This window comes from Chanodichthys erythropterus, chromosome 18 (assembly GCF_024489055.1).
Source record: "Chanodichthys erythropterus isolate Z2021 chromosome 18, ASM2448905v1, whole genome shotgun sequence".
Taxonomy (NCBI): domain Eukaryota; kingdom Metazoa; phylum Chordata; class Actinopteri; order Cypriniformes; family Xenocyprididae; genus Chanodichthys; species Chanodichthys erythropterus.
Window position 1 is genome coordinate 10,273,932 of NC_090238.1, and position 27,847 is coordinate 10,301,778.

General features: G+C 42.3%; 1 protein-coding gene across 1 annotated transcript in view; it reads left to right on the top strand.

The window, feature by feature from the left end:
* The window catches only part of sorcs3b (sortilin related VPS10 domain containing receptor 3b), a 177,962-nt gene that overhangs the window by 141,834 nt on the left and 8,281 nt on the right, over positions 1-27,847 (top strand). The window contains exons 20-24 of the mRNA XM_067367933.1: positions 709-842; positions 10,973-11,096; positions 11,274-11,386; positions 12,123-12,254; positions 20,315-20,414. Coding sequence (XP_067224034.1) covers positions 709-842; positions 10,973-11,096; positions 11,274-11,386; positions 12,123-12,254; positions 20,315-20,414 — 603 coding nt within the window. The remainder of the gene's footprint in view (positions 1-708; positions 843-10,972; positions 11,097-11,273; positions 11,387-12,122; positions 12,255-20,314; positions 20,415-27,847) is intronic.

Genomic DNA, 27,847 nt, shown 5'->3' on the forward strand with positions numbered 1-27,847 from the left:
ACCAGCACAGACATAGAGCACACTCATATACAGAATAATGAATATTAACGGAGAAAATGACAACAAACTCCCAAGCACAAGGGAGAAATGCGATAGAATATTTAATAGGGCTAACAATAGGCTACTTTGATTACGTTTACGAGTACTGCAGTCTCAAAATCAGTCTTTTGTCTATTAGAATAATAGTGTCATCGCGTTCAGATAGGCTACACCACTGTATCCGTGTCCAGTTTGCACATTCATTTAAAGAAGACTTGATGAAATATGTGTGCACCGTGCTGGTTAATGTTTGGTGCAGGAGAATGTGTGAAATAAAAAGTTTAAACACGGATACTTTATTCTGTTCGAGCTATGTGCGACATACTAGTGTTGTTAAACAACGCGAAGCTCTGAAAAATAACTATTTTTCACTTATGAATAACATTAATGAGTACCTTTAGTGTTTTCAATTATATGCAGCCTATACATATCTGTTTACATCTCAAAAAAAGTTTTAAGAAGCCACTGCCATCACTGTAAAAAACTCTTTCCTGTCACACTAAATTACGTCTATGCCACTCACTACACATCTAGACAATTTATTTCAGAACCATCTCACAATGAAAGATGTGTAGAAGAAGAAATTGCTGTTGTGTACAGTGCTAAATGTTATCGTTATTGACTTCAAATTGTGTCTGATGAGATATCACGTCCAATGTGTTGTGTTAGGTCCCGTGGAGCGTATCTTTCTTTCGGCACCGGTGGTCGTCATCAGAGGAAGAGGGGCCAACCTGACAGCAGTGCTGTGGCCCAGTCAGCCCAGGACCGCTACCTTCTACTGGTGGTTCAATAACAGCACAGAGGTTCAAACACTGAGTATTTATATATGAGGCCTGGATCAGTTATTCAGCTATTCCAGTACTACTTTTGACCTATAACAAAACAAGGGCTCTGCCAAAGATATTGTGCTTACCAGGGTCAGATAGGTAAACCTGTTTTAGGATGGATTCGGATTGAGGTCTAATAAGTAAAAAGCAAAGCCATGTTTTGGTGAGGGATGTACTGTGACACTGTGTTTTCCCCTTTGCAGTACATACACCTGACTGCTACCAAAAGAAAAAGACTAACTGAATTCTAACTCTGTCAAAATATATTTCATTAAATGATAGGCATAATTGGAAAAACACAACACAAGGGTAAAATGCTCCCAGCTCAGAAGTAAATAGACTTAAACTTAAAAATAGCCCAGATAGTATTTTAAGATCTCTATAAGGCAAATTTTTATTGGCCATTTAAAGGGTTAGTTTATGCAAAAATGAAAATGTTGTCATTAAATACTCACCCTCATGTCGTTCCAAACCCGTAAGACCTTTGTTCATCATCGGAACACAAATTAAGATATTTTTGATGAAATCCGAGAGTTGTCTGACTCCTCCATATACAGCAATTTAACCACCACTTTCAAGGTCCAGAAAGGTAATAAAGACATTGTTAACTTAAAATAGTTCATGTGACTGCAGTGGTTCAACCTTAATTTTATGAAGTGAAGAGAATACTTTATGTTTGCAAAATCAAAACAAAAATAACTTTATTCAACAATAACTAGGAGACTGACAGGGAAGAGAAGAAATTGTTGAATAAAGTTGTTATTTTTGTTTTTCTGCACAAAAAGTATTCTCGTCGCTACATAAAATTTAGGTTGAACCACTGTAGTCACGTGGACTATTTTTATAATATCTTTACTACCTTTCAGGGCCTTGAAAGTGGTAATTAAATTGCTGTCTATGGAGGAGTCAGACAGCTCTAGGATTTCATCAAAAATATTCACTTTGTCTTCCAAAGATGAACAAAGGTCTTACGTTTGGAACAACATGAGGGTGAGTAATTAATGACAGAATATTCATTTTTGGTTGAACTAACCCTTTAATCTACCTTTCCAAAGTTTGGAGTCTAAGATTTGTATTTATTTATTTATTTATTTATTTGTTTATTTTGAAAAAGCAGTTGATACTTTTAGTCAGCAAGGACAAATTAAATTGAACAACAATAACAGTAAAGAAATTTATGTTATTTTTATTTCAAATACAAACCCGATTCCAAAAAAGTTGGGATAATGTACAAATTGTGAATAAAAAAGGAATGCAATAATTTACAAATCTTATAAACTTATATTCACAATAGAATATAGATAACATATCAAATGTTGAAAGTGAGACATTTAGAAATGTCATGCCAAATATTGGCTCATTTTGGATTTCATGAGAGCTACACATTCCAAAAAATATGGGACAGATAGCAATAAGAGTCCGGAAAAGTTAAATGTACATATAAGGAACAGCTGGAGGACCAATTTGCAACTTATTAGGTCAATTGGCAACATGAATGGGTATAAAAAGAGCCTCTCAGAGTGGCAGTGTCTCTCAGAAGTCAAGATGGGCAGAGGATCATCAATTCCCCCAATGCTGCGGCGAAAAAATAGTGGAGCAATATCAGAAAGGAGTTTCTCAGATAAAAATTGCAAAGAGTTTGAAGTTATCATCATCTACAGTGCATAATATCCAAAGATTCAGAGAATCTGGAACAATCTCTGTGCGTAAGGGTCAAGGCCGGAAAACCATACTGGATGCCCGTGATCTGCAGGCCCTTAGACGGCACTGCATCACATACAGGAATGCTACTGTAATGGAAATCACAACATGAACACACAGTGAACACAATCCACCGTGCCATTTGCCGTTGCTGGCTAAAACTCTATAGGTCAAAATAGAAGCCATTTCTAAACATAATCCAGAAGCGCAGGCATTTTCTCTGGGCCAAGACTCATTGTAAAATGGACTGTGGCAAAGTGGAAAACTGTTCTGTGGTCAGACGAATCAAAATTTGAAGTTCTTTTTGAAAAACTGGGACGCCATATCATCCGGACTAAAGAGGACAAAGACAACCCAAGTTGTTATCAGCACTCAGTTCAGAAGCCTGCATCTCTGATGGTATGCGGTTGCATGAGTGCGTGTGGCATGGGCAGCTTACACATCTGGAAAGGCACCATCAATGCTGAAAGGTAAATCCAAGTTCTAGAACAACATATGCTCCCATCCAGACGTTGTCTCTTTCAGGGAAGACCTTGCATTTTCCAACATGACCACAAACTGCATCAATTACAACATCATGGCTGCGTAGAAGAATGATCCGGGTACTGAAATGGCCAGGCTGCAGTCCAGATCTTTCACCCATAGAAAACATTTGGCGCATCATAAAGTGGAAGATGCGACAAAGAAGACCTAAGACAGTTGAACAACTAGAAGCCTGTATTAGACAAGAATGGGACAACATTTCTATTCCTAAACTTGAGCAACTTGTCTCCTCAGTCCCCAGACGTTTGCAGACTTATAAAAAGAAGAGGGGATGCCACACAGTGGTAAACATGGCCTTGTCCCAACTTTTTTGAGATGTGTTGATGCCATGAAATTTAAAATCAACTTATTTTTCCCTTAAAATGATACATTTTCTCAGTTTAAACATTTGATGTCATCTATGTTGTATTCTGAATAAAATATTGAAATTTGAAGCTTCCACATCATTGCATTCTGTTTGTATTCACAGTTTGTACAGTGTCCCAACTTTTTTGGAATCGGGTTTGTAAATGCTGTTCTTTCCAGTTTTCCTCAGAGAGTCCCACACTGAATTAAGCTTCACAGGCATTTTCAAATGATAATAATAAGAACTGTTTTTGAGCAGCAAATCAGCATATTAGAAAAATTTATTAAGGATCATGTAACAATGAAGACTGTAGTTATGATGCTGAAAATTCAGCTTTGTGATCACAGAAATAAATAACATTTGAAAATATATTATAATAGAAAGCAGTTATTTTAAATGTAATAATATTTCACAATATTACTGTAATTTTGATCAAAAAAGATGTGGTGAGCATAAAAGACTTCTTTCACAAACATGGAAAAATCTTAACGACCCCAAACTTTTGAATGGTAGAATATGTTGTTAATATTGCTGACATTTTGTTTTTGCATTTGTTTTAATTATTACTTAATGTTCTCCAGATCATCACAGGCTTTATTCTGGTTTCTTGTATCATGCAGGATTAGGATAGATTTAAACTAGAGTTATTATTGGCATATGAATCACTATTTAATGATGCTTTCAAACATCACTGAATAATGTTCCTAATCACACTATGAGATCATTCAGTTCAGGTCTGCTTAACATTTCTGAAACACATAAAAAGTGGCAGAGCAGCTTTTAATGATTATGCATCTAAGTTCAAGAGCATTTTCCTGCTGGAAATCTGCCACAGATCTGAGCAGTTTGAAAGCATTGACTCGCACAGAAACGTACTCGGTTACTAACGTAACCTCGGTTCCCTGAGATACGGAACGAGTACTGCGTATGGGGAAAGGTCTCCCTTTTTCCCCGCTGCTGAAGCCTTTTTCAATAACGCAGTGTAACTGCACCGTCATTGGTTCACTCATAGACAAGTTGTTGAACCAATGACGTTGCGGCATAGCTGCGCGGCCTATGGCGACAAAGCGCGCGAATATTCCCGCCGAAATGGGCGGGGTTAAGGGCTATATAAGCAGGCGTTTCGCCATAGGATTTCAGTGTCATTCGACTGAAGCGACGACCCTGAGCCGCAGCCTCGTGGCACGGCAAGTATCGCAGTACTCGTTCCGTATCTCAGGGAACCGAGGTTACGTTAGTAAACGAGTACGTTCTTCGATACTTCACTCGTACTGCGTATGGGGAACGAATTCAACCACGCCGTGCCACGGCTGGGAACGATATAGCTTGAAGCTTGGGCACCTGAGAGGGGGCCCAAGAGACAAGCGAGAGGGCAAGCCCTTACCGAACCCTTGCGTTACACTTAGAGGAAATTTATTTCCATGATAGCGTGAGGCGGAGCTCATCTGAGGCCGCTAATCACACTGAAAGGACTCGAGCCTGTAAGGTCGGGACATCGAGATGGTAAAACCTGACAAAGGTGGACGGCGAAGACCAGCCGGCCGCCACACAGATGTCTTGGATGGAAACTCCGTTGGACCAAGCCCATGAGGAGGCCATCCCTCTAGTGGAGTGGGCTCTGACTCCTATGGGGCATTTGGCTCCCAGTGAGGAGTAGCACAGCGTAATAGCGTCCACTATCCAACGAGAAATGCGCTGTTTTGAGACCGGAGATCCTTTGGTGCGGCCTCCAAAACAGACAAAGAGCTGATCTGACTGTCTGAAAGACTGCGATCGCTCTATGTAGGTCCTCAATGCCCTGACAGGGCAGAGTAACTCCAGCCCTTGCTCTTCCGTCGAAGGGGGCAGAGCAGAGAGCGAGATGACCTGAGCTCTAAACGGCGTTGAGAGCACCTTAGGGACGTAGCCATGCCTGGGTTTCAGAACGACCTTAGAGTCTCCAGGCCCGAACTCGAGGCATGCAGGGCTCACAGAGAGGGCCTGCAAATCGCCAACACGCTTAACCGAGGCCAGTGCTAACAGCAAGGCGGTTTTTAGCGTCAATGGCCTGAGGTCGACTGAGCCCATTGGTTCAAATGGGGCTCCTTTTAAGGCCCTGAGGACCAAAGACAGGTCCCAGGAGGGAACGGTGAGGGGGCGAGGGGGATTCAATCGCCTAGCGCCCCTCAGGAAACGGATGACAAGTCCGTTTCGTCCACTGATTGGCCAGCAATAGGAGCATGGAACGCTGCAATGGCTGCTACGTAAACCTTGAGCGTGGAAGGGGTGCGCCCCATTTCCAAGCGTTCTTGGAGGAAAGACAGTATAGAAGATACGTCACTCTCCATTGGGTCTATGTTGCGTGACGAACACCAGTCAGCAAAGACCGACCATTTCTGGTCGTAGAGGCGTCTCGTGGACGGCGCTCTAGCCTGAGAAATGGTATTTAGGACGTCCCTGGGGAGGTTAGTAGGCTCCCATCGAGGGACCAGAGGTGCAGAGCCCAGAGCTCCGGCTGTGGGTGCCAGATTGCCCTGTTCGCCTGAGAGAGGAGGTCCCGTCTCAGGGGGATCGGCCACGGGGCTCTCAGAGAGAGCTTGAACAGCTCCGAGGACCAAATCTGGTTCCTCCAGAGCGGGAGCCACTAGAAGGACTCTGTGTTGGTCTTCTCTGATGCGCCTGATGACCTGAGGGATCAGGGCGATCGGAGGAAAAGCGTAAAGGAGCGTGCTGGGCCATGAATGGGCCAGAGCGTCGACCTCCTTCGAGAAAAATGTTGGGCAATGAGAGTTGTCTTCTGAGGCGAAGAGGTCTATCTTTGCCTTCCCGAAGAGCTCCCAAATCCTGAGGACAACCTGGGGATGGAGCGTCCACTCGTCGGAGGGACGTTGCTCCGTGACAGCATATCTGCACCCAGATTGTTCCTGCCAGGAACATGAGTCGCTCTGAGCGACTGAAGCCTCGGAAGAGCCCATTCCAGTAGACGTTTCGCCAGAGCGCATAAGCGGCTGGACGAGAGACCGCCCTGGTGGTTTAAATATGACACCACTGTCATGCTGTCCGATTGGACTAGAACGTGACGCCCTGTCAAATGAGCCTGAAAGAACTGAAGGGCCTTCATCACTGCTAGCATCTCTAGACAGTTGATGTGCAGAAGGCTTTCCTCTTGGCTCCATGAGCCGAAGGCCGGTCTGCCGTCGCACACAGCGCCCCAACCCGAGTTGGAGGCGTCTGTTGCTAGCACCGTCCTTCGTGAGACCGCCTGTAAGGGCACTCCGCGCTTGAACCATACAGGGTTCGTCCAAGGTTTCAGGGCTAGAAGACAGGCCTGATTGACCTTGAGGCGAAGGCGGCCGTGCCGCCAAGCGCTGGGAGGAACCCGGAACTTCAACCAGTACTGAAGAGGCCGCATCCGAAGAAGGCCGAGCTGTAGTACCCCGGAGAGGCGGAAGCCATTAGCCCCTAGCAGCCTCTGAAAAAACTTCAGAGGGAGGCAGGCTCTGTTCTTGACTGAGGCTGTGAGCTGCTGAATCGTCAGAGCGCGCTCTGGCGAGACTACTGCCGTCATATGGACTGAGTCGAAAACTGCTCCCAGAAACGATATTCGTTGAGTGGGGCACAGCAAGCTCTTGGTTGCGTTGACCCTGAGACCCAGGCATTGTAAATGGCTGAGGAGCACGGATCTGTGGTGTTCCAGCTCGACTCGCGAACGGGCTAGAATGAGCCAGTCGTCGAGATAATTCAGGACTCGGATTCCCGCCTGTCTGAGAGGGGAAAGTGCCGCGTCCATGCACTTGGTGAAAGTGCGAGGAGCCAGAGAACAGCCCGAAGGGCAGGACCGTATATTGGTATGTCACTCCCTCGTATGCGAATCTCAAGAATCGTCTGTGACGAGGGGCTATCTGGATGTGAAAATACGCATCCTTCAGGGTCCAGCGAGCAGAACCAGTCCTCGGGGCAGATGTGCGCGAGGATCTGTTTCAGTGTCAGCATTTGAACTTCCGTCTCATGAGGGAATGATTCAAAAGTCTGAGATCCAGGATGGGTCTGAGACCACCATCTTTCTTGGGGACCAGAAAATAGCGGCTGTAGAAGCCTGACTCGCTTTCCGCGGGGGGAACTATTTCCACAGCTCCTTTTCTTAGCAACGTCATGACTTCGGCTCGGAGGACATGGGCGTCGTCCGGATTGACCAAAGTTTGAAGCACCCCGCCGAAGCGAGGGGGCCGGCGTGCAAACTGGAGCGAGTAACCCTGAGTTACGATCCCCATGACCCAATCTGACACATCGGGGATGGCCTGCCAAGCCTCGGCCCGAGTGGCAAGGGGTTGAATGATATCGTGTGACAGACCGCCGCTGAGGGGGTTGTACACCGAGAGTAGCGGAAGAGGAAATTTGCTCTCTTTTAGATGATATAAAAATTTGTTCGCCGTGAAAACGGCGTTTGGAGTGGGCGCAACAGTTGTGGGCCCAGTTGTCACTTGAAACATGTTTCCCATGCCCGGATTTAAACGAGGCGGAGGGGAAAGTGTTCGTGGGAGCTTTTGGGGTGGTCCAGTCGTGACGGGACGATCCCCCATCCTCTTCCTTCCTGGCAGATCAGGATGACTTCGGAGGCACCGGGTCCAGCACAATCTTGGGCCGGGGTCCCTGGCGTCTCGGGAAGGGATGGCGCTTGGCAGAGCGCGAGCGCTGGCGCTGCTCCTTAGGTGGCGCTGACTGCGGTGCTGCAGGTGGAGCGGGCTTGTGCTGCTGAGCCGACGCAGTCCTGGGGCGGCTGGAAGCAGAGCTGGAGCGCTTGGGCAGGAAATGTCTCATGGCCTGAGACGATTTCTGTGCCGCTGTGAAGCGTTCAGTGAAGCCATCCACTGCAGGGCCGAAGAGACCAGAGGGAGAGACCGGGGCGTCTAAGAAGGCCGTCTTGTCATTGTCCTTGATCTCCGTCAAGTTAAGCCACAGGTGGCGCTCCAACACTACCAGGCTGGCCATGGAACGGCCGATGGCCTGAGCCGTAGCCTTCGTGGCTCGCAGGGCAAGGTCAGTAGCGCTGCGAAGGTCCTTGAAAGCCGGCGCGTCAATCCCAGACTCGTCCAGAGAGCGGAGGAGTTTGGCCTGGAAGACTTGGAATATGGCCATGGAGTGTAGCGCAGAAGCGGCCTGTCCTGCCGAAGTGTAAGCTCGACCAGCTAAGGTGGAAGTAGTCCGGCAGGGCTTGGAAGGGAGTGACCTCTTAGCTTTCCATCCCACAGCCGCGGGAGGGCAGAGGTGAGCAGCCACTGCTTCGTCAAGGGGTGGCAGGTGCTCGTATCCCTTTTCCTCGGCGCCGTCGACGGCAGTGAGGGCGGAGCGGTGCGTGGTATGAAGGCGGGCGGAGTACGGAGCGCGCCACGACTTCGTCAGCTCCTCGTGGACCTCGGGAAAAAGGGCGCTGCTCGCTGGCGAGGGCTTGGCGGCGGCCAGGCAGGAACCACTCGTCAAGGCGACTGCGCGACGGCTCCTCAGGTGGGGCCCAGTCGAGGTCCAGCTCTTCTACGGCTCTGGATAGGATGCGGAGGAGCTCGGCATCCATGCCCTGGCCATGTTCAATGGGCTCCAAGGGAGGCGGGGGGGCGGGATCGTCCGATTCGCCAGCCCACACTTCTGCTTCGGAAGCCGCAAGAGACATGGAGTCGTCTTGCTCGTCGTCTGTTCCACCGAATGAGACAAGGTCACTCGCTTCCGCAGAGGGACGCTGCTCAGGCCGAGAGAACAGGACGGGAGAGGGTTCCCTCGGGGGAGAGGGCGAGGCACGCGGGAACTGGGCCGGCGTGAGCTCGCCTATCTCCTGGCGCTGGGTCGCTCTGCCCCGCTGTCTCTTCCTAGCCGGCCTCGCGGTAGGAAGGAGACGGGAGGGCGCGAGCGGCGAGATCACCCTCTGTGAAGAAGGCGACCCGCGAGCGCAGGGAACTGAGACTCATGCACTCGCAGTGCGGGCATGAGTCCCCAGCGAGCGCGCCGTCTGCATGGGGCTTGCCCAGGCAAGCGACGCACTCGCTGTGACCATCACCGTCGTGCAGGGGGGCCCTGCACGTGCCACCACGAGTGGCGGGGCATCTGAGAAGACGCCGTTGCCGTGAAAACGGCACTTGGGTGGCTCTTTTAGAGCGGCGAGGGCCGCGGAAGCTCTAGAAGCGGTGAAAACCGCTGAAATCCGCTCGTTTCGAGCGGCGTAACGCCGCGGTGAAGCTCTCAAGACAGCGCGCCGGATGGCGGCAGGGGACACACAGGAAGCGGCCGGGAGCGAGAAGCGGGAGGCGGCGACTCGGCGACGGCGCTGACGCTGCAGTCGGAGAGGGCGCCGGCGCTGTCCTCAGTCCGGCGAGTCCAGGCGAGTCCGCTGCGGGAGCCTCTTCAGACGGCGGCGAGAGCAGTCAGGAAGGCGGCGAGCTTCTCGGCTTCAGGCGGAGATCAGCGAGGAGATGATGAGGTCGTCGCTGAAGGAGAAAACACTGAAATCCTATGGCGAAACGCCTGCTTATATAGCCCTTAACCCCGCCCATTTCGGCGGGAATATTCGCGCGCTTTGTCGCCATAGGCCGCGCAGCTATGCCGCGCCGTCATTGGTTCAACAACTTGTCTATGAGTGAACCAATGACGGTGCAGTTACACTGCGTTATTGAAAAAGGCTTCAGCAGCGGGGAAAAAGGGAGACCTTTCCCCATACGCAGTACGAGTGAAGTATCGAAAGGGAACTTTGTATTATAATTTAATGTCCTGTTTTTTCATAAAATATCTAATTGTATTATTGTTGTAGTATTATGGTTCATTTCACCTTGTGTACCTTATTTTAGGGCAATGCAAACAGAACACAGTCCCAAAAGAAGCAAAAATGTTGCCCAGATTTGTTTTATAAGCCAGTTGTTTTTGTATGTGCTTGCATTTAATGTTTAATAAAGTAATAATATACACCAACAAGTGCAGCCAGGCAAAAAGCAGAGCCTCCAGTCTGTTAGCAATATTAAAAAAATGATATACTTGTAAATAATTTAAGTGAAGTAAATGCATTAACCCATTATATACTAAAAGTAAAATGTTTTTGTATTTACTACTTTCATTACTATGGAAAACTAGGCAGCATTAAAGTGTAACTGCATTGTTTTAATGAATGTGAATGTTAAAATGCCATTTATAAATGTCAGTCTAATTTAAGACTGCTGCCCAACATCATGTTCTAGAACAAGACCAAAGGACCACAAAATTAGATCTGCAAAGCCCTCCATGTTATTACAAATACATTTTACAAACGGAGTGGCTTGTTAAGAAATACTAGGAAAAAGCATGAAGATCCCCAAGACCAGTATATCTGCAGAAAGCGCAGAGATCAAAAGCATGACAACTGAACCGTGAAACACAGTGGGAATTTGGTCATATAGGGCTGTAACTGGTTACTGCTATAAATGATTCTGCCACTCGCATATCAGTCAGGGTTGTGATTTGCTTTCCTGTTTCTCTGCGCAGCTAAATCTGAACCGAACGTCTCATATGTGTGTGTTTTTAGCCACTGATCACACTGGAAGGAAGTGTTTCACACACGTTTACACGAGAGGGACTTAACTCTGTCACTGTACAGGTGTCGGCAGGAGGCACAGTCCTACAGGATGTGAAAATCATCGCTGTCAGAGGTGAAGACCTCCTGTAGTCATGAACTTTGCAATGTTCTATGAGATACAGAATGTGATATTTTAAGTTTCACAGAGAATCTGAAAACAAAACATTCTCTGAATTTTGGGCAGAGCTTCTCTGCAAAAGAATAAACTGTTCCTATCCCTGTTCCTCCATCTTGTTTCTCTCATTCCCAGACTTCTTCCGTTCTTTACTGCTTTCATTCTCTCCTAACCTGGAAGAGCACAACCCATCGGTTGCCGAGTGGAGACAGGATGTGGGGCGTGTTGTCAGGGCAACGCTCTCTCAGGTATACTGAGCTTAAAGTCCATCATCAGTTCCTGTTGGAGTGCTCTGTTCATGTCAGTGAACTACTGAAAAGAACTTGTGAAATTTCTTGAAAGGCTGCTTATAGCTCACCACGCTTCCTCTCTCTTCAGCTATTCTCTTTCCTCTCTCTCTCTCTCTCAAATGCTGCCGGTTTAAAGCCTGATGGCTCTTTCTGGGCTCTCCGGCGAGGTTTGTGTTTGGCTGAGAGGCTTTACGCGCTCTCACGCATCCATCTGATTTCCCCTCAGTCTGAGAGCGAGAGATAGGGTAATGTAGTGCTACTGGCGAGAGTGAATCACAGGAGTTCAGAGTGAATATTGATGCGGCAACAGAGAGACTCTAAAGCCAGTCAGCCAATTAAAGAACAGAGCCAAAGAACTGCTCTGCAGAACTCCATTACAATGAGTCGCTCAAGCACAAATATAATGGTCTCCCAATACCTCTGGATTTTCAACTTGAACAGAGTGCTTTCAATATGGTTACACAACATCATATCATAAATATTACAACCATCTCGAGATTCACTGGAATGACTTGTGATTTGCAAACATTAACTGAGATATTATTAATGTGCAAACAGGTATGAAATGATTGACTAGCTTATATGCATGATTTAGATCTCATCATGAATGTTGCGTGCTGATAAAATTAATGTTTAAATTTAATGTAGCAGATGAAAAATGTGTGTTTATCTGTGTGTTTTTGTTTTTCTCTAGGTTTGTGGCTTTCCTGAGAACCAGTTGTTGGTCTCTGTGTTTCCTGGAACTCCAACTGCCGCTGAGCTCTTTATCCTACCTGAGACAAACCAGTCGGCATTCAGATCACACACAGAGGAACAGCTTGATAAGGTAAGAATCACACACACACATATAAATAAAATGCTTTGCTATGATCTCCCCAAATGACAAGGTCTGATGATTGATACAATTTGTTAAAATAACCTATTATGATTCTCTGATGGCTAAATAAATTATTGTGGCAGTAAAAACAGGTTTTATTACTACCGTATAAACCTGCTGAAAAATACATGCACTTGGTTTAAAAATGTCATGGGCTGAATTTGTAATGCCCAGTAACCATAAAAGGAAATAAAAATTCCAGTCAAATTAATACTTGACAATAATTCAAATTTATGCTAAAACCAGCACTAATTTTTTGATTGCATTTTCAGGTAATGGCTTTTTGAATGAAAAATTTAGTATGATCATTTAAAGGCATTTTAAATGGCTGACAAGTGATTTATAATCACAGATGTTAAGTAAGTAAGGTTTGCAGCCTTTATAAATATTGTTTTGATAAACTCAACACAAATAGACTGCTGTTCAAACGTCTGGGATCAGTACAGTTTTTTCCCCCTGAAATTAATGCCTTTATTCAGCAAGGATGCATTAAATTGATCAAAAGTGACAGTAAAGACATTTATAACAAAAGATTTCTAATAAATGCCATTCGATGAATGTTCAATTCATCAAAGAATCCTGAAAAAAAATAAATAAAAATGTCCACAAAAATATTAAGCAGCACAACTGTTTATCAGCATATCAGCATATTAGAATGATTTCTGAAGGATCATGTGACAATTAAAAGCTGACAATTCAGCATTGCCATCAAATGAATAAAGTACATTTTTAAAATATATTAAAATAGAAAAGTTATTTTAATAATATTTTTGATTAAATAAATGCAGCCTTGGTGAGCAGAAGAGACTTCTTTAAAAACATTAAAATACTTGACGACCTAAAACTTTTGAACGCTAATGTATGTCCACATTAAATTATTGACTGTGATTTTTACACACATTTACTGCTTTAATGTTATAACATCCTTAGAAAAAAAAACTAAAATCAATTTAAAATACATTTCATACTAAGTATACTTCAAATCCATTAACATATTTATTGACATATCACTTATGATTTACTGATATAGATTTATAATTGAACTTTATTTGGAGTTTCTTTAATGCAGTTTTTAATATTATGCATAAAAAATGTTTTAATTTGTTTTATGTTTTTCTGATTGCTTACACACAGTTTTTGAAACTATGGCTCCATTTCTCAAAACTAATACACAAAACCACAAAACAAACACACATGCACAACATGCAAAACAACACACATATCTTTCAAAAGCAAACACTTCATTCAAAACTATTTTAACTACTCTAAAAATGGTATTTTTACACATAAACATAAAATGATTAGCCACATACACACCAAACTACACACAGATGTGAAAAATGTAAAACACTACTCTCTTGTGTCTTTTGCTTGTTCAGTATGCAGTGTAGTTTGTCATAGCACATACATGTATGTGCACAAATACACTGTATACAGGATTTTACACAGTTTAACTGAACTGAATCAATACTGAACTGACTTGAGCTGAATAATGACACTATTGGTTTGTTAGAGCTGATTTACTGCAGAATTTTAATTTGTTACTATTGTGAAGCTGCTGTGAAACAATCTATATTGTATAAAGTTGACTTTCTGACTTGCCTTGTATGCACATAGTGTGTGTGTGTGTGTGCGTGTGTGTGTGTGTGTGTGTGTGTGTGTGTGTGTGTGTGTGTGTGTGAAAAACAAACATGTGTGTGTATATATATATATACGTTATATATATGTATATGTTTTGCTATCTTAGTGAGGACATTCCATAGACATAATGGTTTTTATACTGTACAAACTGTATATTCAACGTGATCTCATGAGAATATGTGTATTTTTACGTGAAGTGTGGTTCTACCACACGTACATTTACTAACGTTTTCATACACACAAAAATGTACAACATTGACGTATTTATAGCACTAAAGCGTACAAATACTTACGTATTAGCAGCTTAAAAAACGTAAAACATCTAACGTAAAGTGTGAATGTATATGAATTACCATGTATTAATATTAAAATTTTGGCTTTAATGATTCAAATATGTTGTGTTCAATTGTCATTAACGTTACATAATGTTAAACGAGACTACACTTTGAAACCTTAAAATTAATAACATTTCTATAATCGTTTTGTAATATTTTGCTGTGCGATTTTTTTTCCTATGCAGTGACTGACAATACAACCATAAGATACACCAAAGCACAACATAAATTAACAAATCACACCCATTTTATTTGTTTGCTGTACTCCATATCTTTAGAATCCATATGTTTGTGAGGAACAGATTCAAATTCAGCCCTTTATCTGTCGATCTTCACCTTAATTCTCAGCAATAGCGACCGTCACAATCAAAGCCCGCGCACGTTATGATTCAAATTAAAAAAATAGCGCCAGTGCACCTGCGCCACCCTCGAGAAGCGCTACGACATGGTTTACGGCACTGATATCGAACGCTCATTGGTTTTCACCTGCTTCGTCGCAGATTGCGATTTGCCGTGTTTCAGTGGATTGACATTTGAAATGAGTGCGCGCCTTCACGGAGAGAAGACAGATTCATAATTTCACGGATTAATAAATTATATTCTGCTCTGTACCCTATAAAAACTATTACGTTACAGCCAGAGAGGACTGCGACTGGAACTCATCATCATTTTAACTTTTGGTACCACTTTTGACATATTTGCAAAAAATAAATGATTGTGATTAACGTTACGCTTGTTTGTCTGTTTTTCATTTATTAACAGTATGTAGTTTTAAGAAATTGTTATGGGTAGGTTTAGGGCTAGGTGTAGGATAAGTGGCTCAAAATATCGTTTTAATGTCATATTTTTACTAAAATTGTCATTTTCCTACACATTTCTGTCCATTATGATTTATTCTTTTAACATTATGTATAAAATGGGTAGGTTTAGGTTCGGGGTGGGGTTTAGGGATATTACATTCATCTAAAAATGTTAAAAAGGGAACATTTATATATATTTTATACATATATTTTTATGACATGAAAGATTCGTAAATATTTTACGTTTTATTCGCAGTAAAAACGTAAGTATGTTTACGTTTTGGTGCCATAATTACGTCAGTATTTGTACGTTTTAGCACCATTCAAAACGTACAAATATGTACGTTTTGTGTCTTTTAAAGTTACGTATTAATAACTACGTATTAACAATGAGATCAGGCTGGTATATTCTATCCCCCTACACTACCCCTACTCCTAAACCTACCCATCACAGAAAACATTCTGCATTTTTACGTTTTTAATAAAATATTTAGTATGTTTTTAAAGCTATTTTTAATATGAGGACTCATGAAATGTCCTATTTCATGTTTACGTCGTAATATTACCAGTGTACACTGCGTTCCAAATTTTTATGCAAGTGACATATCAGTAAGATTTCAGTACAATAAACATTCAGATTTTAGTTTTTCTAAGAAAATGTTTGTTTGTTTATTTATCCATGTCTTTTTAGGTAACTGGTATCAATCTCAGACAAAATAATTTGCCAGGTCTACTTGGGTAAATGGAAACCCTACTTAGAGGTTGTTCCACATTATTAAGCAAGTCACAGTTCTCATGCAATATGGAGAGGAAGAAAGATCTTTCTGAAGATGAAAAGCATGAAATGGTGCAATGTTGTGCAAAAGGCATGAAAACAACTAATATTGTGTGAAAACTGAATGGAGATTATCAAATTATCATAAGATTTGTGAGTGATTTAGAGCACAGCTGAACTCGGTCAGATAAAGGCTTATTAATGAAAGTTCCTGTCAAAAAAATGAATTGTATTAAAAGGGCAGCTATAATAAAACAAATGTTGAGCAGCAAATAGGTATTTGAAGCTGCTGGTGTCTCTGGAGTCTCAAGAAGCTCTCCATGGAGGCTGGGAGTTGTGCGTAAAGATGCATTTTAGCCACTCCAAACCAAACCTCACAAAGAGAAACATTTACAGTGGGTGTAGAAATACATTTTCAAACAATGTTATTGCTGTGGTGTTTTTTTTTTTTTTTTTTTTTTTTGCAGGATGGGATAGTGCATAGTGCATTGCATTTCAGAAAGCACTATCCTCCTTTTTATACCATAGCTGAAAATGGCCAGTTATGAACTCCACATATCTTGCAAAAGTCATTTAAATACCCTCCATTTCACTTCCCAATAATCCAGCACAAATCATCACCTGCCAGCTCCTTGCTGACATCACAGTCTTGTTGGAACTTTGTGGCCATTCACCAACCATCCAGAAATCCATCCGTTTAGACCATCCATTGTAGTACGGCATTAGTCAGTAAATAAAACTATTTAAAAATGAGTCTTCATGTATTTATAAACCCACTGTAAATGTTTCTCTTTGTGAGGTTTGGTTTGAAGTGGCTAAAATGCATCTTTACTTTACTCCAGAGGCACCAGCAGCTTCAAATACCTGTTTGCTGCTCAACACTGGCTTTTTTATACCTGCCCTTTTAATGCAATTACTTTTTTAGACAGGAACTTTCCTTAATAACCCTTTATCTGACCGAGTTCTGCTGTGCTCTAAATCACTCACAAATCTTATGATAATTTGATAATCTCCATTCAGTTTCACACAATATTAGTTGTTTTCATGCCTTTTGCACAACATTGCACCATTTTATGCTTTTCATCTTCAGAAAGATCTTTCTTCCTCCCCATATTGCATGAGAACTGTGACTTGCTTAATAATGTGGAACAACCTCTAAGTAGGGTTTCCATTGACCTGGCAAATTATTTTGTCTGAGATTGATACCAGTTATGTAAAAAGACATGGATAAATAAACAAAAAACTAAAATCTGAATGTTTATTGTACTGAAATCTTACTGATATGTCACTTGCATAATAATTTATGTCATTATACAAATTTGTGTCCTCATAAATTACAAAAACACACACACACACAAAAGTTTTGCAAAAAGTTTATTTACAATAGCAAACTGAGTGTAAAGCATGTTATGTGCTTGTAGTTTTGCAGACTTGGTCTGAATATTCTCTACATGTGTGAATGGTTTCAATGAGTGGGCCTCGAATACCACTTTTAGTGTGTAAGCAATTTGAAAAAACTGTAATATCACTATTACACTATTATTATTTTTTTCAGTTGCTAAAATACTTTTGTCACGTTTTCAATGCTCTAAACACAATTAGCACAACATCCGTCTGTTGTGGCCATACCATTAACACAATTCATGTTGTTTTCACTCAAAACGCAGTCAGTTAACACATTTCTAAATTGCATACATTTTCTTTTCATACAAGCTTATCCAATACTAAAATCATAGATCTTTCTGATATTATTTACAAATGCTTAAACATAGCATGTCAGAAATGAAGACCTGGGGCCCTATAATACACCCGGCGCAATGCGACGCAAGGCGCAGCGCAAGTGTGTTTACTAGTTTTTTGTCCGGCGCCATTCGCGTTTTCCCGTTCAGCACCATGTCCTTAAATTAGTAAATGCATTTGCGCCAGTTAGTGCGCCCATGGGCGTGCTGGTCTAAAAAAGAGGTGTGTTCAGGCACATTGCCGGCGCATTGCTATTTTAAGGAGCCGAAAATAGACTGCGCCATAGACCAACTGAAACCTGGTCTAAAGTCTAAAGTCAATGGCGCAATATTTTTTTGTTAGAGCGCGTTGGTAGAAACTGCGCCTCTGGGCGCGTCCACAGTGCGCATTGACTTTGCTTATTACACACAGGGATGCGCATCACACAAACATGCCAAATATTAAAAACAAAAGGATTACATTGTAAAAGAATATTATTGTGTAGGCTACATAAATATAAAAATGTAATGATGAATAGTCATTGCGTGTATTAGAATTAGGCTACCTATTTTCAATTCAGCCTATTACTACTTATAATGATGAACGAAATTGGCTAATTACTTGAACAATCGTGCCAATACACACACATATATATTAACTGACTCAGCACGGAGCTATTTGAAAGCCTGCATTTGCAAGCCCGCTTTAACTTTGTGCACGAGCAGATCGGTTTCTTCGCTTGAAAAGCGTTCAACTTTTCCACCAACAAATTCCGCCATGTAAATAGCAATCCGCCATGGCGCGAGCGCATCTCGCTCTTACAGGGAATGGGAGATGACACGCTGATTGGTTTATTGAACGTTACGCCCATTACTCATTAAGAGAATAGGGACATTACTTTACATTCTGTAAAGTAATGGCTTGTACACTTTTAGACAGTATGTTGCACAAAAAGCACACATTCAACACCCAACCAAAAATGTAGAATGACTTACATGTCATTTCTAGCATTCTAGTTTTACTGCAGTAAATGGAACAATGGATTTCATATTGTCAGCAGGTAGAACTGAAACATGTCAATGGATTTTTTTGTAATGCCATCAACTGTTAGTATTTTTACAGTCATTTCGCAAACATTGACTATAAGTTCTTGTTGGATAGAAAACTATAGCTAGTGTTTTAACAAAATAACTCAATTTTGAATCAGGTTTGCTGTGTTTTGATAGAGTTAGCAAAAATGTGGAAAAAGGTTAGCATTTTGAAATGTGGAATTTGTATTTATTTAATAAAATATGGTTTCGGGCAGAAAATTAACTATTTGGCTAGTTGTGTGATGTGTGTTGCTGTGATAAGAGTTTAGAAAAAGTATTTTAAGTATTGGTAAATGCTTGTTAGCAATTGTAAACTGTTAGCAAATTGTAACTGAAATAAGGATTGTATGATCTCTGTAAAATATCAGTCTTTAAAGTGTACCTAAAGTATACTTGCAATAGTTCCACTTTAGCACAATCAAATATACTTAAGTATATCTTTAGTTGGACCTCAGCACTACATCTGCACAATTAAAGTACATTGAGTACAAAATTAGTTGTTCCAATTTAGCAGAGTTTAAGTATACCAGTTTAGTATACCAAAAGTACAATTGCAGGGTATTTTTATTCAGCACTTACTTAGCACAAAATAAATGTATTTCAAATACATTTTAATATATCTTTTACATTAGGGTTTGCATATTAAATATTTGTATAATAATCTGATAGATTAATACAAAACTTTATTTCAGAAAAACAACAGTGGCCAGTTGCTTAAACTTATAGCCGCTATGTTAAGACTGTGTCTTAAGAACTAGTTTGATCATTTAGCAGTTTGTCAAGGGGTGATTTAGTCTTACTTTTCAGACTCAAACTAGGCCAATCTAGTATGTAACTGGCATAAAAAAGTAATAACCAGTGTTAAAGAAATCAAATTCCATCACTACTCGTTCCGTATCTCAGGGAACCGAGGTTACGTTAGTAACAGAGTACGTTCCCTTTCGATACTTCACTCGTACTGCGTCTGGGGAACGAATTCAACCGCTGTTGGAAAGCTCTTTTAGAGCGGCAATAAACCGCGGGAAAATCGCTCTTTTAGGCGCACCGGATGGCGGCAGGAGACGGGCTGGCAGGCGGCTCGAGACGGCGCTCGAGGCGGCAGTCGACGAGGGCGCCGGCGCTTCTTCCTCGGCAAGCTCAGCAGTCCGCTGCGGGAGCCTCTTCGACGGCGGCGAGAGCTTTTTTCCAGGAGAGCTTTTTTCCAGGCGAGCTTCTTTCTGGCGGCGAAGGCTTCAGCCGGAGATCAGCGAGGAACGATGTGAAGTCGTCGCTGAAGGAGGAGAACTGAAATCCTATGGCGAAACGCCCGCTTATATAGCCCTAAACCCCGCCCATTTCGGCGGGAATATTCGCGCGCTCTGTCGCCATAGGTCGCGCAGCTATGCCGCGCCGTCATTGGTTCAACAACTTGTCTATGAGTGAACCAATGACGATGCAGTTACACTGCGTTATTGAAAAAGGATTCAGTAACGGGGAAAAAGGAGACCTTTCCCCCATACGCAGTACGAGTGAAGTATCAAAAAGGGAACTATCTTGTAAGACTAGTCTAAGCCGTTTATGCAACTGGCCACTGGTTTCACTTACCTCTTTGCTATTTTAGCTCTCCTATTCCTCGTCATCACTCACCATCATCTTCCTCTTGTTTCAGATGTCAGAGGTCTTCATGAATGCTTTAAATCAGAACCTGATACAGTTTGATCTGAAGCCTGACACACGGGTCACTGTGTCTGTGTCTCAGCTCACACTGGGTAAGACCTGAACACAAGTTTCTGTTCCTAAGGCTTTAATAGGACAACCAATGTTCTCAGATGACCCTTCCAGAGGAAACGCAATATGCTTGTTGTCTGTTGTTATGAATTACATTAAACTGTCTACTGCATTGTGTTGTGCATTTAATTGCAGCCTTGTTGTGGTAAATGACAGCTCTGCCTGTGGTTATTTGAGGTTACTTTACACTTCTGTGGTTATATAAGGTACACTACATGATCACTTTGCTGATGAGCCATAGTGTCAAATCCTTCAAAATTAGAAATCCAAGAGAACATATACTCTTCCCTGGACTTTAGATTAATATTGATAATGCTGAGCCTGTCTGAGCATGACCAGTATAGTGAGTTGGAAATGACATTACAGGATCATAAAGGGTGTCTCTCTGCCACATATAATTCTACCCTTTTCAGACATGGCCATTTGTCTTCATTGCTCCGAACAGGAAAAGGTTCAGATTGCCTCCTGCATTCTGCCGAAAGGTCACAATCATCATGCGTCAACCCTCAAAGGGCTGAAGGATGGACTGCAGTGTGTGTGTGTGTGTGTGTGTGTGTGTGTGTATGTGTGTGGTGAACGAGTGAGAGAGGTTTTAGAATTACTGAAATGGATATGCCTCTCACACTATCAGAAACGCTCTGAGAGACAGCAAAGAGATTTGTGGTCAACAGATTTCTTGTTTTCACAGTTAGTTGTTGTTATACCAGTAAACATATACACATTGTCTTCTTTTATATCTACTTATTAAAGATTTCTTAGAAAAGAAAGATTTAGAATCATTCAGGGTTGTTGTTGTTTTTTAAATGCTTTTTAAAATTATTAAATGCATTTTAAATCTTTGAAGCATTTTGATTTTGTTCATAATCCTTTTTTATTCATAAAGAATGGGTTTTCAATGGGTATATACATAATATTATGATTGCAGTGTGTGTGTGTGTGTGTGTGTGTGTGTGTGTGTGTAAATAAAATTTGTAATAAATAAAATTATGCTAGCAAGAGTTATAATGAAAATCACTGAGATTTGAATAATGTCAGAGCAGTTAAATCTTTAAAAGAAATTGACAATCAACATCATTTTAATCACATAACATGTATGCAATGATTAAATTATTTGATTGTCATTTTTAATTAATGGGCATAATTAAGCATACTACAGTCATGAAATAAATGTACTCAAGTACTTGCTGTATCATATTTGATAAACACAGTTTAAATATGATTAGTCCCTATGATTAGTCCCTATAAACAATTGCCCTGTCCAAATATACCCACACTTGCAGTCTTTGAACTGGGCCACTTGTATATTTACTTGACGTATTTCCTGTATTTGGCACAACGTAACACTTGAGTGTTCAAGTGGGCGTGAAGACTGCAAGTGTGTGTAGAACTTTTGATTACCCGATGACCCGGGACACTATAAGTGTATAGTCTTTCAAAAAAATGCAAGCATTTACAGAGCGTTTGCTTCTTTAAGTGATAAAAATCAGTTGCAATAGTTGTACAAAATACACATAGCCTACTCATGTTTACATCAATAAAATGTGCAACACTTTATATTTCACTACCAAATTATATGTAATATATAATTAATTTAACTTACAGTCAAACTTTTTCCTTGATATCTCGCGATTTCAGGCCATGTGAGTTCCCGAACATAATGCATGATGGGATACGCTTAGCCTAAAATACCTCTCCAAATCGGTATTCAAGATAGTGTGGGTTTAGTGTGCATTAAGGGCACTGCACTTGGGCATTATTAAAAGTGCCCTCGAATGAAAAATTGAATTTATATTGGCATAGTTAAATAACAAGAGTTCAGTACATGGAAAAGACATACAGTGAGTCTCAAACTCCATTGTTTCCTCCTCCTTATATAAATCTCATTTGTTTAAAAGACCTCCGAAGAACAGGCGAATCTCAACATAACACCGACTGTTACGTAACAGTCGGGGTGCACGCCCCCAATATTTGCGTATGCCAGCCCATGTTCCCAACATTATGAAAGGCATTAGACAAGGGCAGGCATTAACGTCTGGAGCAGCACAGCCGAATCATCAGACTAGGTAAGCAAGCAAGAACAATAGCGAAAAATGGCAGATGGAGCGATAATAACTGACATGATCCATGATATCATGATATTTTTAGTGATATTTGTAAACTGTCTTTCTAAATGTTTCGTTAGCATGTTGCTAATGTACTGTTAAATGTGGTTAAAGTTACCATCGTTTCTTACTGTATCACAGAGACAAGAGCCGTCGCTATTTTAATTTTTAAACACTTGCAGTCTGTATAATTCATAAACACAACTTCATTCTTTATAAATCTCTCCAACAGTGTAGCATTAGCCGTTAGCCACGGAGCATACTATCAAACTCATTCAGAATCAATGTAAACAATATAACAGTATACAATACTCACATAATCCGACGCATGCATGCCGCATGCATGACGAACACTTTGTAAAGATCCATTTGAGGGTTATATTAGCTGTGTAAACTTTGTTTAGGCACTGTTTAAGGCAAGCGCGAGCTCTGTGGGTGGAGAGCACGAGAATTAAAGGGGCAGCAGCATAAATCGGCTCATATTTAATGATGCCCCAAAATAGGCAGTTAAAAAAATTTATTTAAAAAAATCTATGGGTTATTTTGAGCTGAAACTTCACAGACACATTCAGGGGACACCTTAGACTTATATTACATCTTATACGAGCGTATGGGACACTCAAGGGGGTTCAGGTGTAGTGCACCAAAGATGGGGTGTGTGTGTTTCCGGTAAGAGGAGAGGGAATCCCAGTTTAACTCGTTTAATCAAGGAGGTTTGTATATGTTACTTCACACATGTGGTCTATAATAAACAGAAAAGAAATAAGGAAAACAGTTGTAAATATATCAGAAAATTGACAAAAATTCAGTTATTAAGTAATATTAATTAACATACATAGTTTAACTGCATGCTGATTATATTAATAAATAATTAAATAAACAATGAAAAAACAGATTGCATGATCGTTGCGAATGCTCAATATTACAAAGAAATTATGCAATGTCTTCAATTTCAACATTTTCAAAAAACACTGAACAAACTGAGCGATATGCAACCAGTAAGTGAACATAATATCCATACTTCACTGGAAAAACACTTATTTTCAAGATCAAAGTCCGATATGAAAACACCCTGGTTTCACTTTGTGACGCAGTTTCAAATGCGCTCAATCCATGGGCAAATATCAACATTCAGAATGACAATATCAATCACAAAGTTAGAATACAGTTGAAAACTCACCAGCAATCATTCACGCACAGGAGAAAACATATACAAAATGGAATAAACAGTCCAGCCAGCCTGATTCATATTCGTGATTTAGCTGCCGATTCTGCACGTCCACGCCCCGAATGAGCTGCATATATTACATACCACTAGGGGGCGAGTTAGGGCTTTCTCACACAGCCGCCCCCAAATGTGAGTAAGGAAATTTGAAATAGTGAGAAACCCTAACTAATTGGCAGGCTCAACAGGGTCATCATCAGAAAGCTTAGGGAGTGGGACTATACGGGATACAGGTCTCACATATGTACGATTGTGTACCTGAACTTCAACTATTCTGATACGTCCATCAAGTCCAGGGAAAATATTTGTCACTTTACCTACTGGCCAACATGCACGTGGAAGTTGTGAGTCCACTATCAGTACCACCTGGTCTAGACCAATTTCTCCTCCATCTTTACGCCACTTCTGTCTTTCTTGCAGATTCGGGAGATAGTAATGGATGAATCTAGACCAGAAATGGTCAGCAAGTACCTGGCTATGTTTCCATCTTCTGGTTCCCAAAAGATTACTTGAATCATAGAGCACTTGTGGAAGTGAGGAATCGTGTCGACCCATTAGAAGAATGCTATGTGTAACTGGGTCTAGATCCGACACATCTGAGGACACGTATCCCAAAGGCTTGGCATTTAGGATGCCCTCTACCTCAGTGAGCACAGTACGCAGTACAGTTTCAGTCACTGTTTGATCCTTCAGTACTACCTTTAGGGCCTGCTTTACTGACTTAACTTCCCGTTCCCAAGCTCCCCCGAAATGAGGGGCACAAGGTGGAATAAATTTGAATGAAATCTGTTGTTCAGTGAGTTGTTCCTTTAGTTGAGGCATCATGGCTTCATAGGCTGCTCTCAACTCTTTGTCTCCACCAACAAAGTTGGTACCATTATCGGAAAGAAGCTCAAATGGTTTCCCTCTTCGAGCTATGAATCTGCGGAGAGACATCAAGAATGCATCTGTGTCAAGGCTCTCTAAGAGATCAAGGTGAAGACAACGGGTGGTCAAACATTTGAAAACTATTCCCCATCTTTTCTCTGTTCGTCTGCCAATCTTCACTGTGAATGGACCAAAACAATCCATTCCAGTGGAATAGAATGGGGGTTTGTACAGACGTAGACGTGCTGGTGGGAGGTCGGCAAAGACTCTTTCTGGCCCAGGGTGTAAAAGGGAGGCATCATAGTCCTTGATCAGAAGCTTGGTTAGGTTGTGTTGGGGATGAAGCACAATGGGATGTATTGCATCCAATTCCATATGCTTAGCATGTCTTAGTCTCCCTCCAACCCTGATAAGTCCACTATCTTTGTCGTACTCAGGGGATAAGGATGCTAATCTGCTGTTGGATGGTAATGGTCGTTCAGAGGTGAGAGCTTTAAACTCCTCAGGAAAGGAATCTTTCTGAGCCTTTTGTAGTAGGAGCTTCTCTGCTGAGATGTAACTGTCTGGATCATCTGTTGGCTGCATGGAAGATGTAGCCGCCCCATGAAGGGATTTCACTGTAGCCTTTAGTAGCTCAGTCCAGGTACTAAATTGGTGGACATCAGGAAGGGGAATGTCTGAACTAGTGTATATATGCAGGCAAATTGCTGACTTTTTCAACTCTGCCTCTGGTTCAGGTTCATCTGCTGGCAAAGTGGGTCAATATGATTCTTCCTGATGCAGGAAATTTGGTCCATTAATCCATTGACAAGGTGGGGTTAAATCCTTTAACGACTGTCCTCTTGTTATGAAATCAGCAGGGTTGTTCGCTGAATCAACATACCTCCAGGAATCAATATCGGTAAGTGTCTGAATTTCGGCCACCCGTGTCCCGACAAAGACTTTGTATCTGCATGAGTCTGATTTAAGCCACTGGAGGACGGTCGATGAGTCTGACCAGAGAATGACATGATTAATGTCAACAGTTAGTTCAGCTTGAAGGATATTAGCCACCTGCGCGCCGGTAAGTGCCGCACTAAGCTCCAGCCGAGGGATCGTCATTTGCTTACGAGGTGCCACTCGTGAACGGGCTAACACAAATGAGACGTGCACATGTCCTTCATTGTTTTCTGTGCGCATGTAGGCCACTGAGCCATAAGGCCTCTCTGATGCATCGCAGAATATGTGCAAATCCCGATTAAGGATTTCTCCATCCCCCTCAAATGGAGTGTAACATCTTGGGATTGCGATCTGATTCAAACTTTGAAGCTCTTGTTGCCAGTCTTGCCATCTGGTTAACAGGCTCTCAGATGTGATTGGGTCATCCCACCCAAGATTGTTCTTCCACAAATCCTGGACCAGCACTTTGGCTCAGGTAGTAAATGGAATTAGATAACCCAGGGGTCATATTGTGATGCCAAAACTCTGTAGACATTACGCAGAGTGGGTTCAAGGCATTCGGATTGACTGGGTTTGTAGCTGAATGAGTCTCTGAGGCAGTTCCATAGTAGCCCAAGTGTACCTTCCAGAAGGTCAGTACTCTTTTGTGATAGCCAGAGTTCACTATTCTGTGATCTTGCTTCAGAGGGAAGATGCTGGATTACCTCGGGTCTGTTGCTGGCCCATTGGCGGAGCTTGAATCCACCTGTGAGCATAAGTTGCCGCAGGTCGTCTACTAATGCTCTAGCTTCAGCAACTGTTTGAAGGCTATGTAGACAGTTGTCTACATAAAAGGAACTTTTGACTGTTCTGACTAGAGCTGGGTCTACTTGCGGGTGGGTCTGAGCGATTTCCTGGAGTGCATATATGGCACAACGATTCTGTCCTTGTGGTTATGCGTCACTATATGGTGAGGGATGTACCATGACTCAGGAGACTGCTCGGCTTCTTGAGTTGATATCTCTGTCACATAGCCAGTTTCCTCATTTCGGAACAGTAAGACTCAGCTCGCCTAGGGTATTTAACAAGTTTACACTCAGTGCTTCGAAGGTTCGCCATTACTGCTTCTTTAGGGGCTTTAAGAAGTTCAGCATTGGGTCGTCTAAGCAAGGGAGTGGCAAAACGCATAACTCCGCTGACTTCTACCCTTGTTGTATGTGTCTGGAGAAGAGCAAGGGCATACTGGTCTTGTTTGGAACGAGTGGCTGTCTTCTCATTAACATAGGGCAGAGTATCAATTTGCCAGAGGCGTTCCACGTTCTTTAATAACTCTGTATTCTGTGTGGTTGTGGTTATGTGGAAACACTGTGGGGGGGAAAGAGTGGTTTGACTGAGCCCAATGGGATCTTGGAGGGTCCAACCAAGTCTGGTACAGACAGCAATCGGTCCTTTGGCGGGTCCCATGCACACTGGCTGAACAGGAGTAATCAGGTGAGGCATATCAGACCCGATGAGCAACAGAGGTTGGGCTCGGTCTATCAAGGGCAATGGTAAGGACCTAATATGCTCATACTTGCGCTGACGAGCAGATACAGGATAAGAATGTTGGGAAAGTCTCAAGTTATCTGCGGTGAAAGCATGATGAATCAGGTATGTCCGGCCTGGTTTGTGCAAGGGTGACACATGAAGGGAAACAGTGGCTCCATGCAGATTAACTACATCTTGATGAACAGTGCGTAGAGTGAGTGATTCAGGTGAAGTAGGGAGATTCAGCTGGTCTACAGCCTGTGACAGAACAATACTACGCTCTGAACCATCATCCAGCACCGCGAATGTTTCCATGACTTTCTCTTGATTGTGCAGTAAGACCTTGATTATCTTCAACATTACCCTTTGAGATCGGTTGGGCTGGTCTAAATAGATTTCCAACAGCGCTTCTCTTTGGATATCCATTGTACTATTTGCTCTGTGGTCAGTATCTTGAACTTGGGACAGGCATTAAGGAAGTGGTCTTTGGTGTTACAGTATGGGCAGAAGGGTTGAAACTTAGAAAGGGTCTTAGATTTCGTCTGTCCCTGCGAAACTGAACTAGCCTCAGATGAATACAAGATAGATGTGGATCTTTCTTTTGGGCGAGAAGGTACTGACCTTTGCTGATCTTTCTTGACAGATCTGGCATTGTCAGCCTGATACAGGGTAGCTGCTTTATTGGAGATGCACTTCACCTGTGACTTCATCTGCAGCCATGCAGACAGATCAGGTAATGTATAGGTGCGATCTGTGCCAGTTTGCAGAATACCTC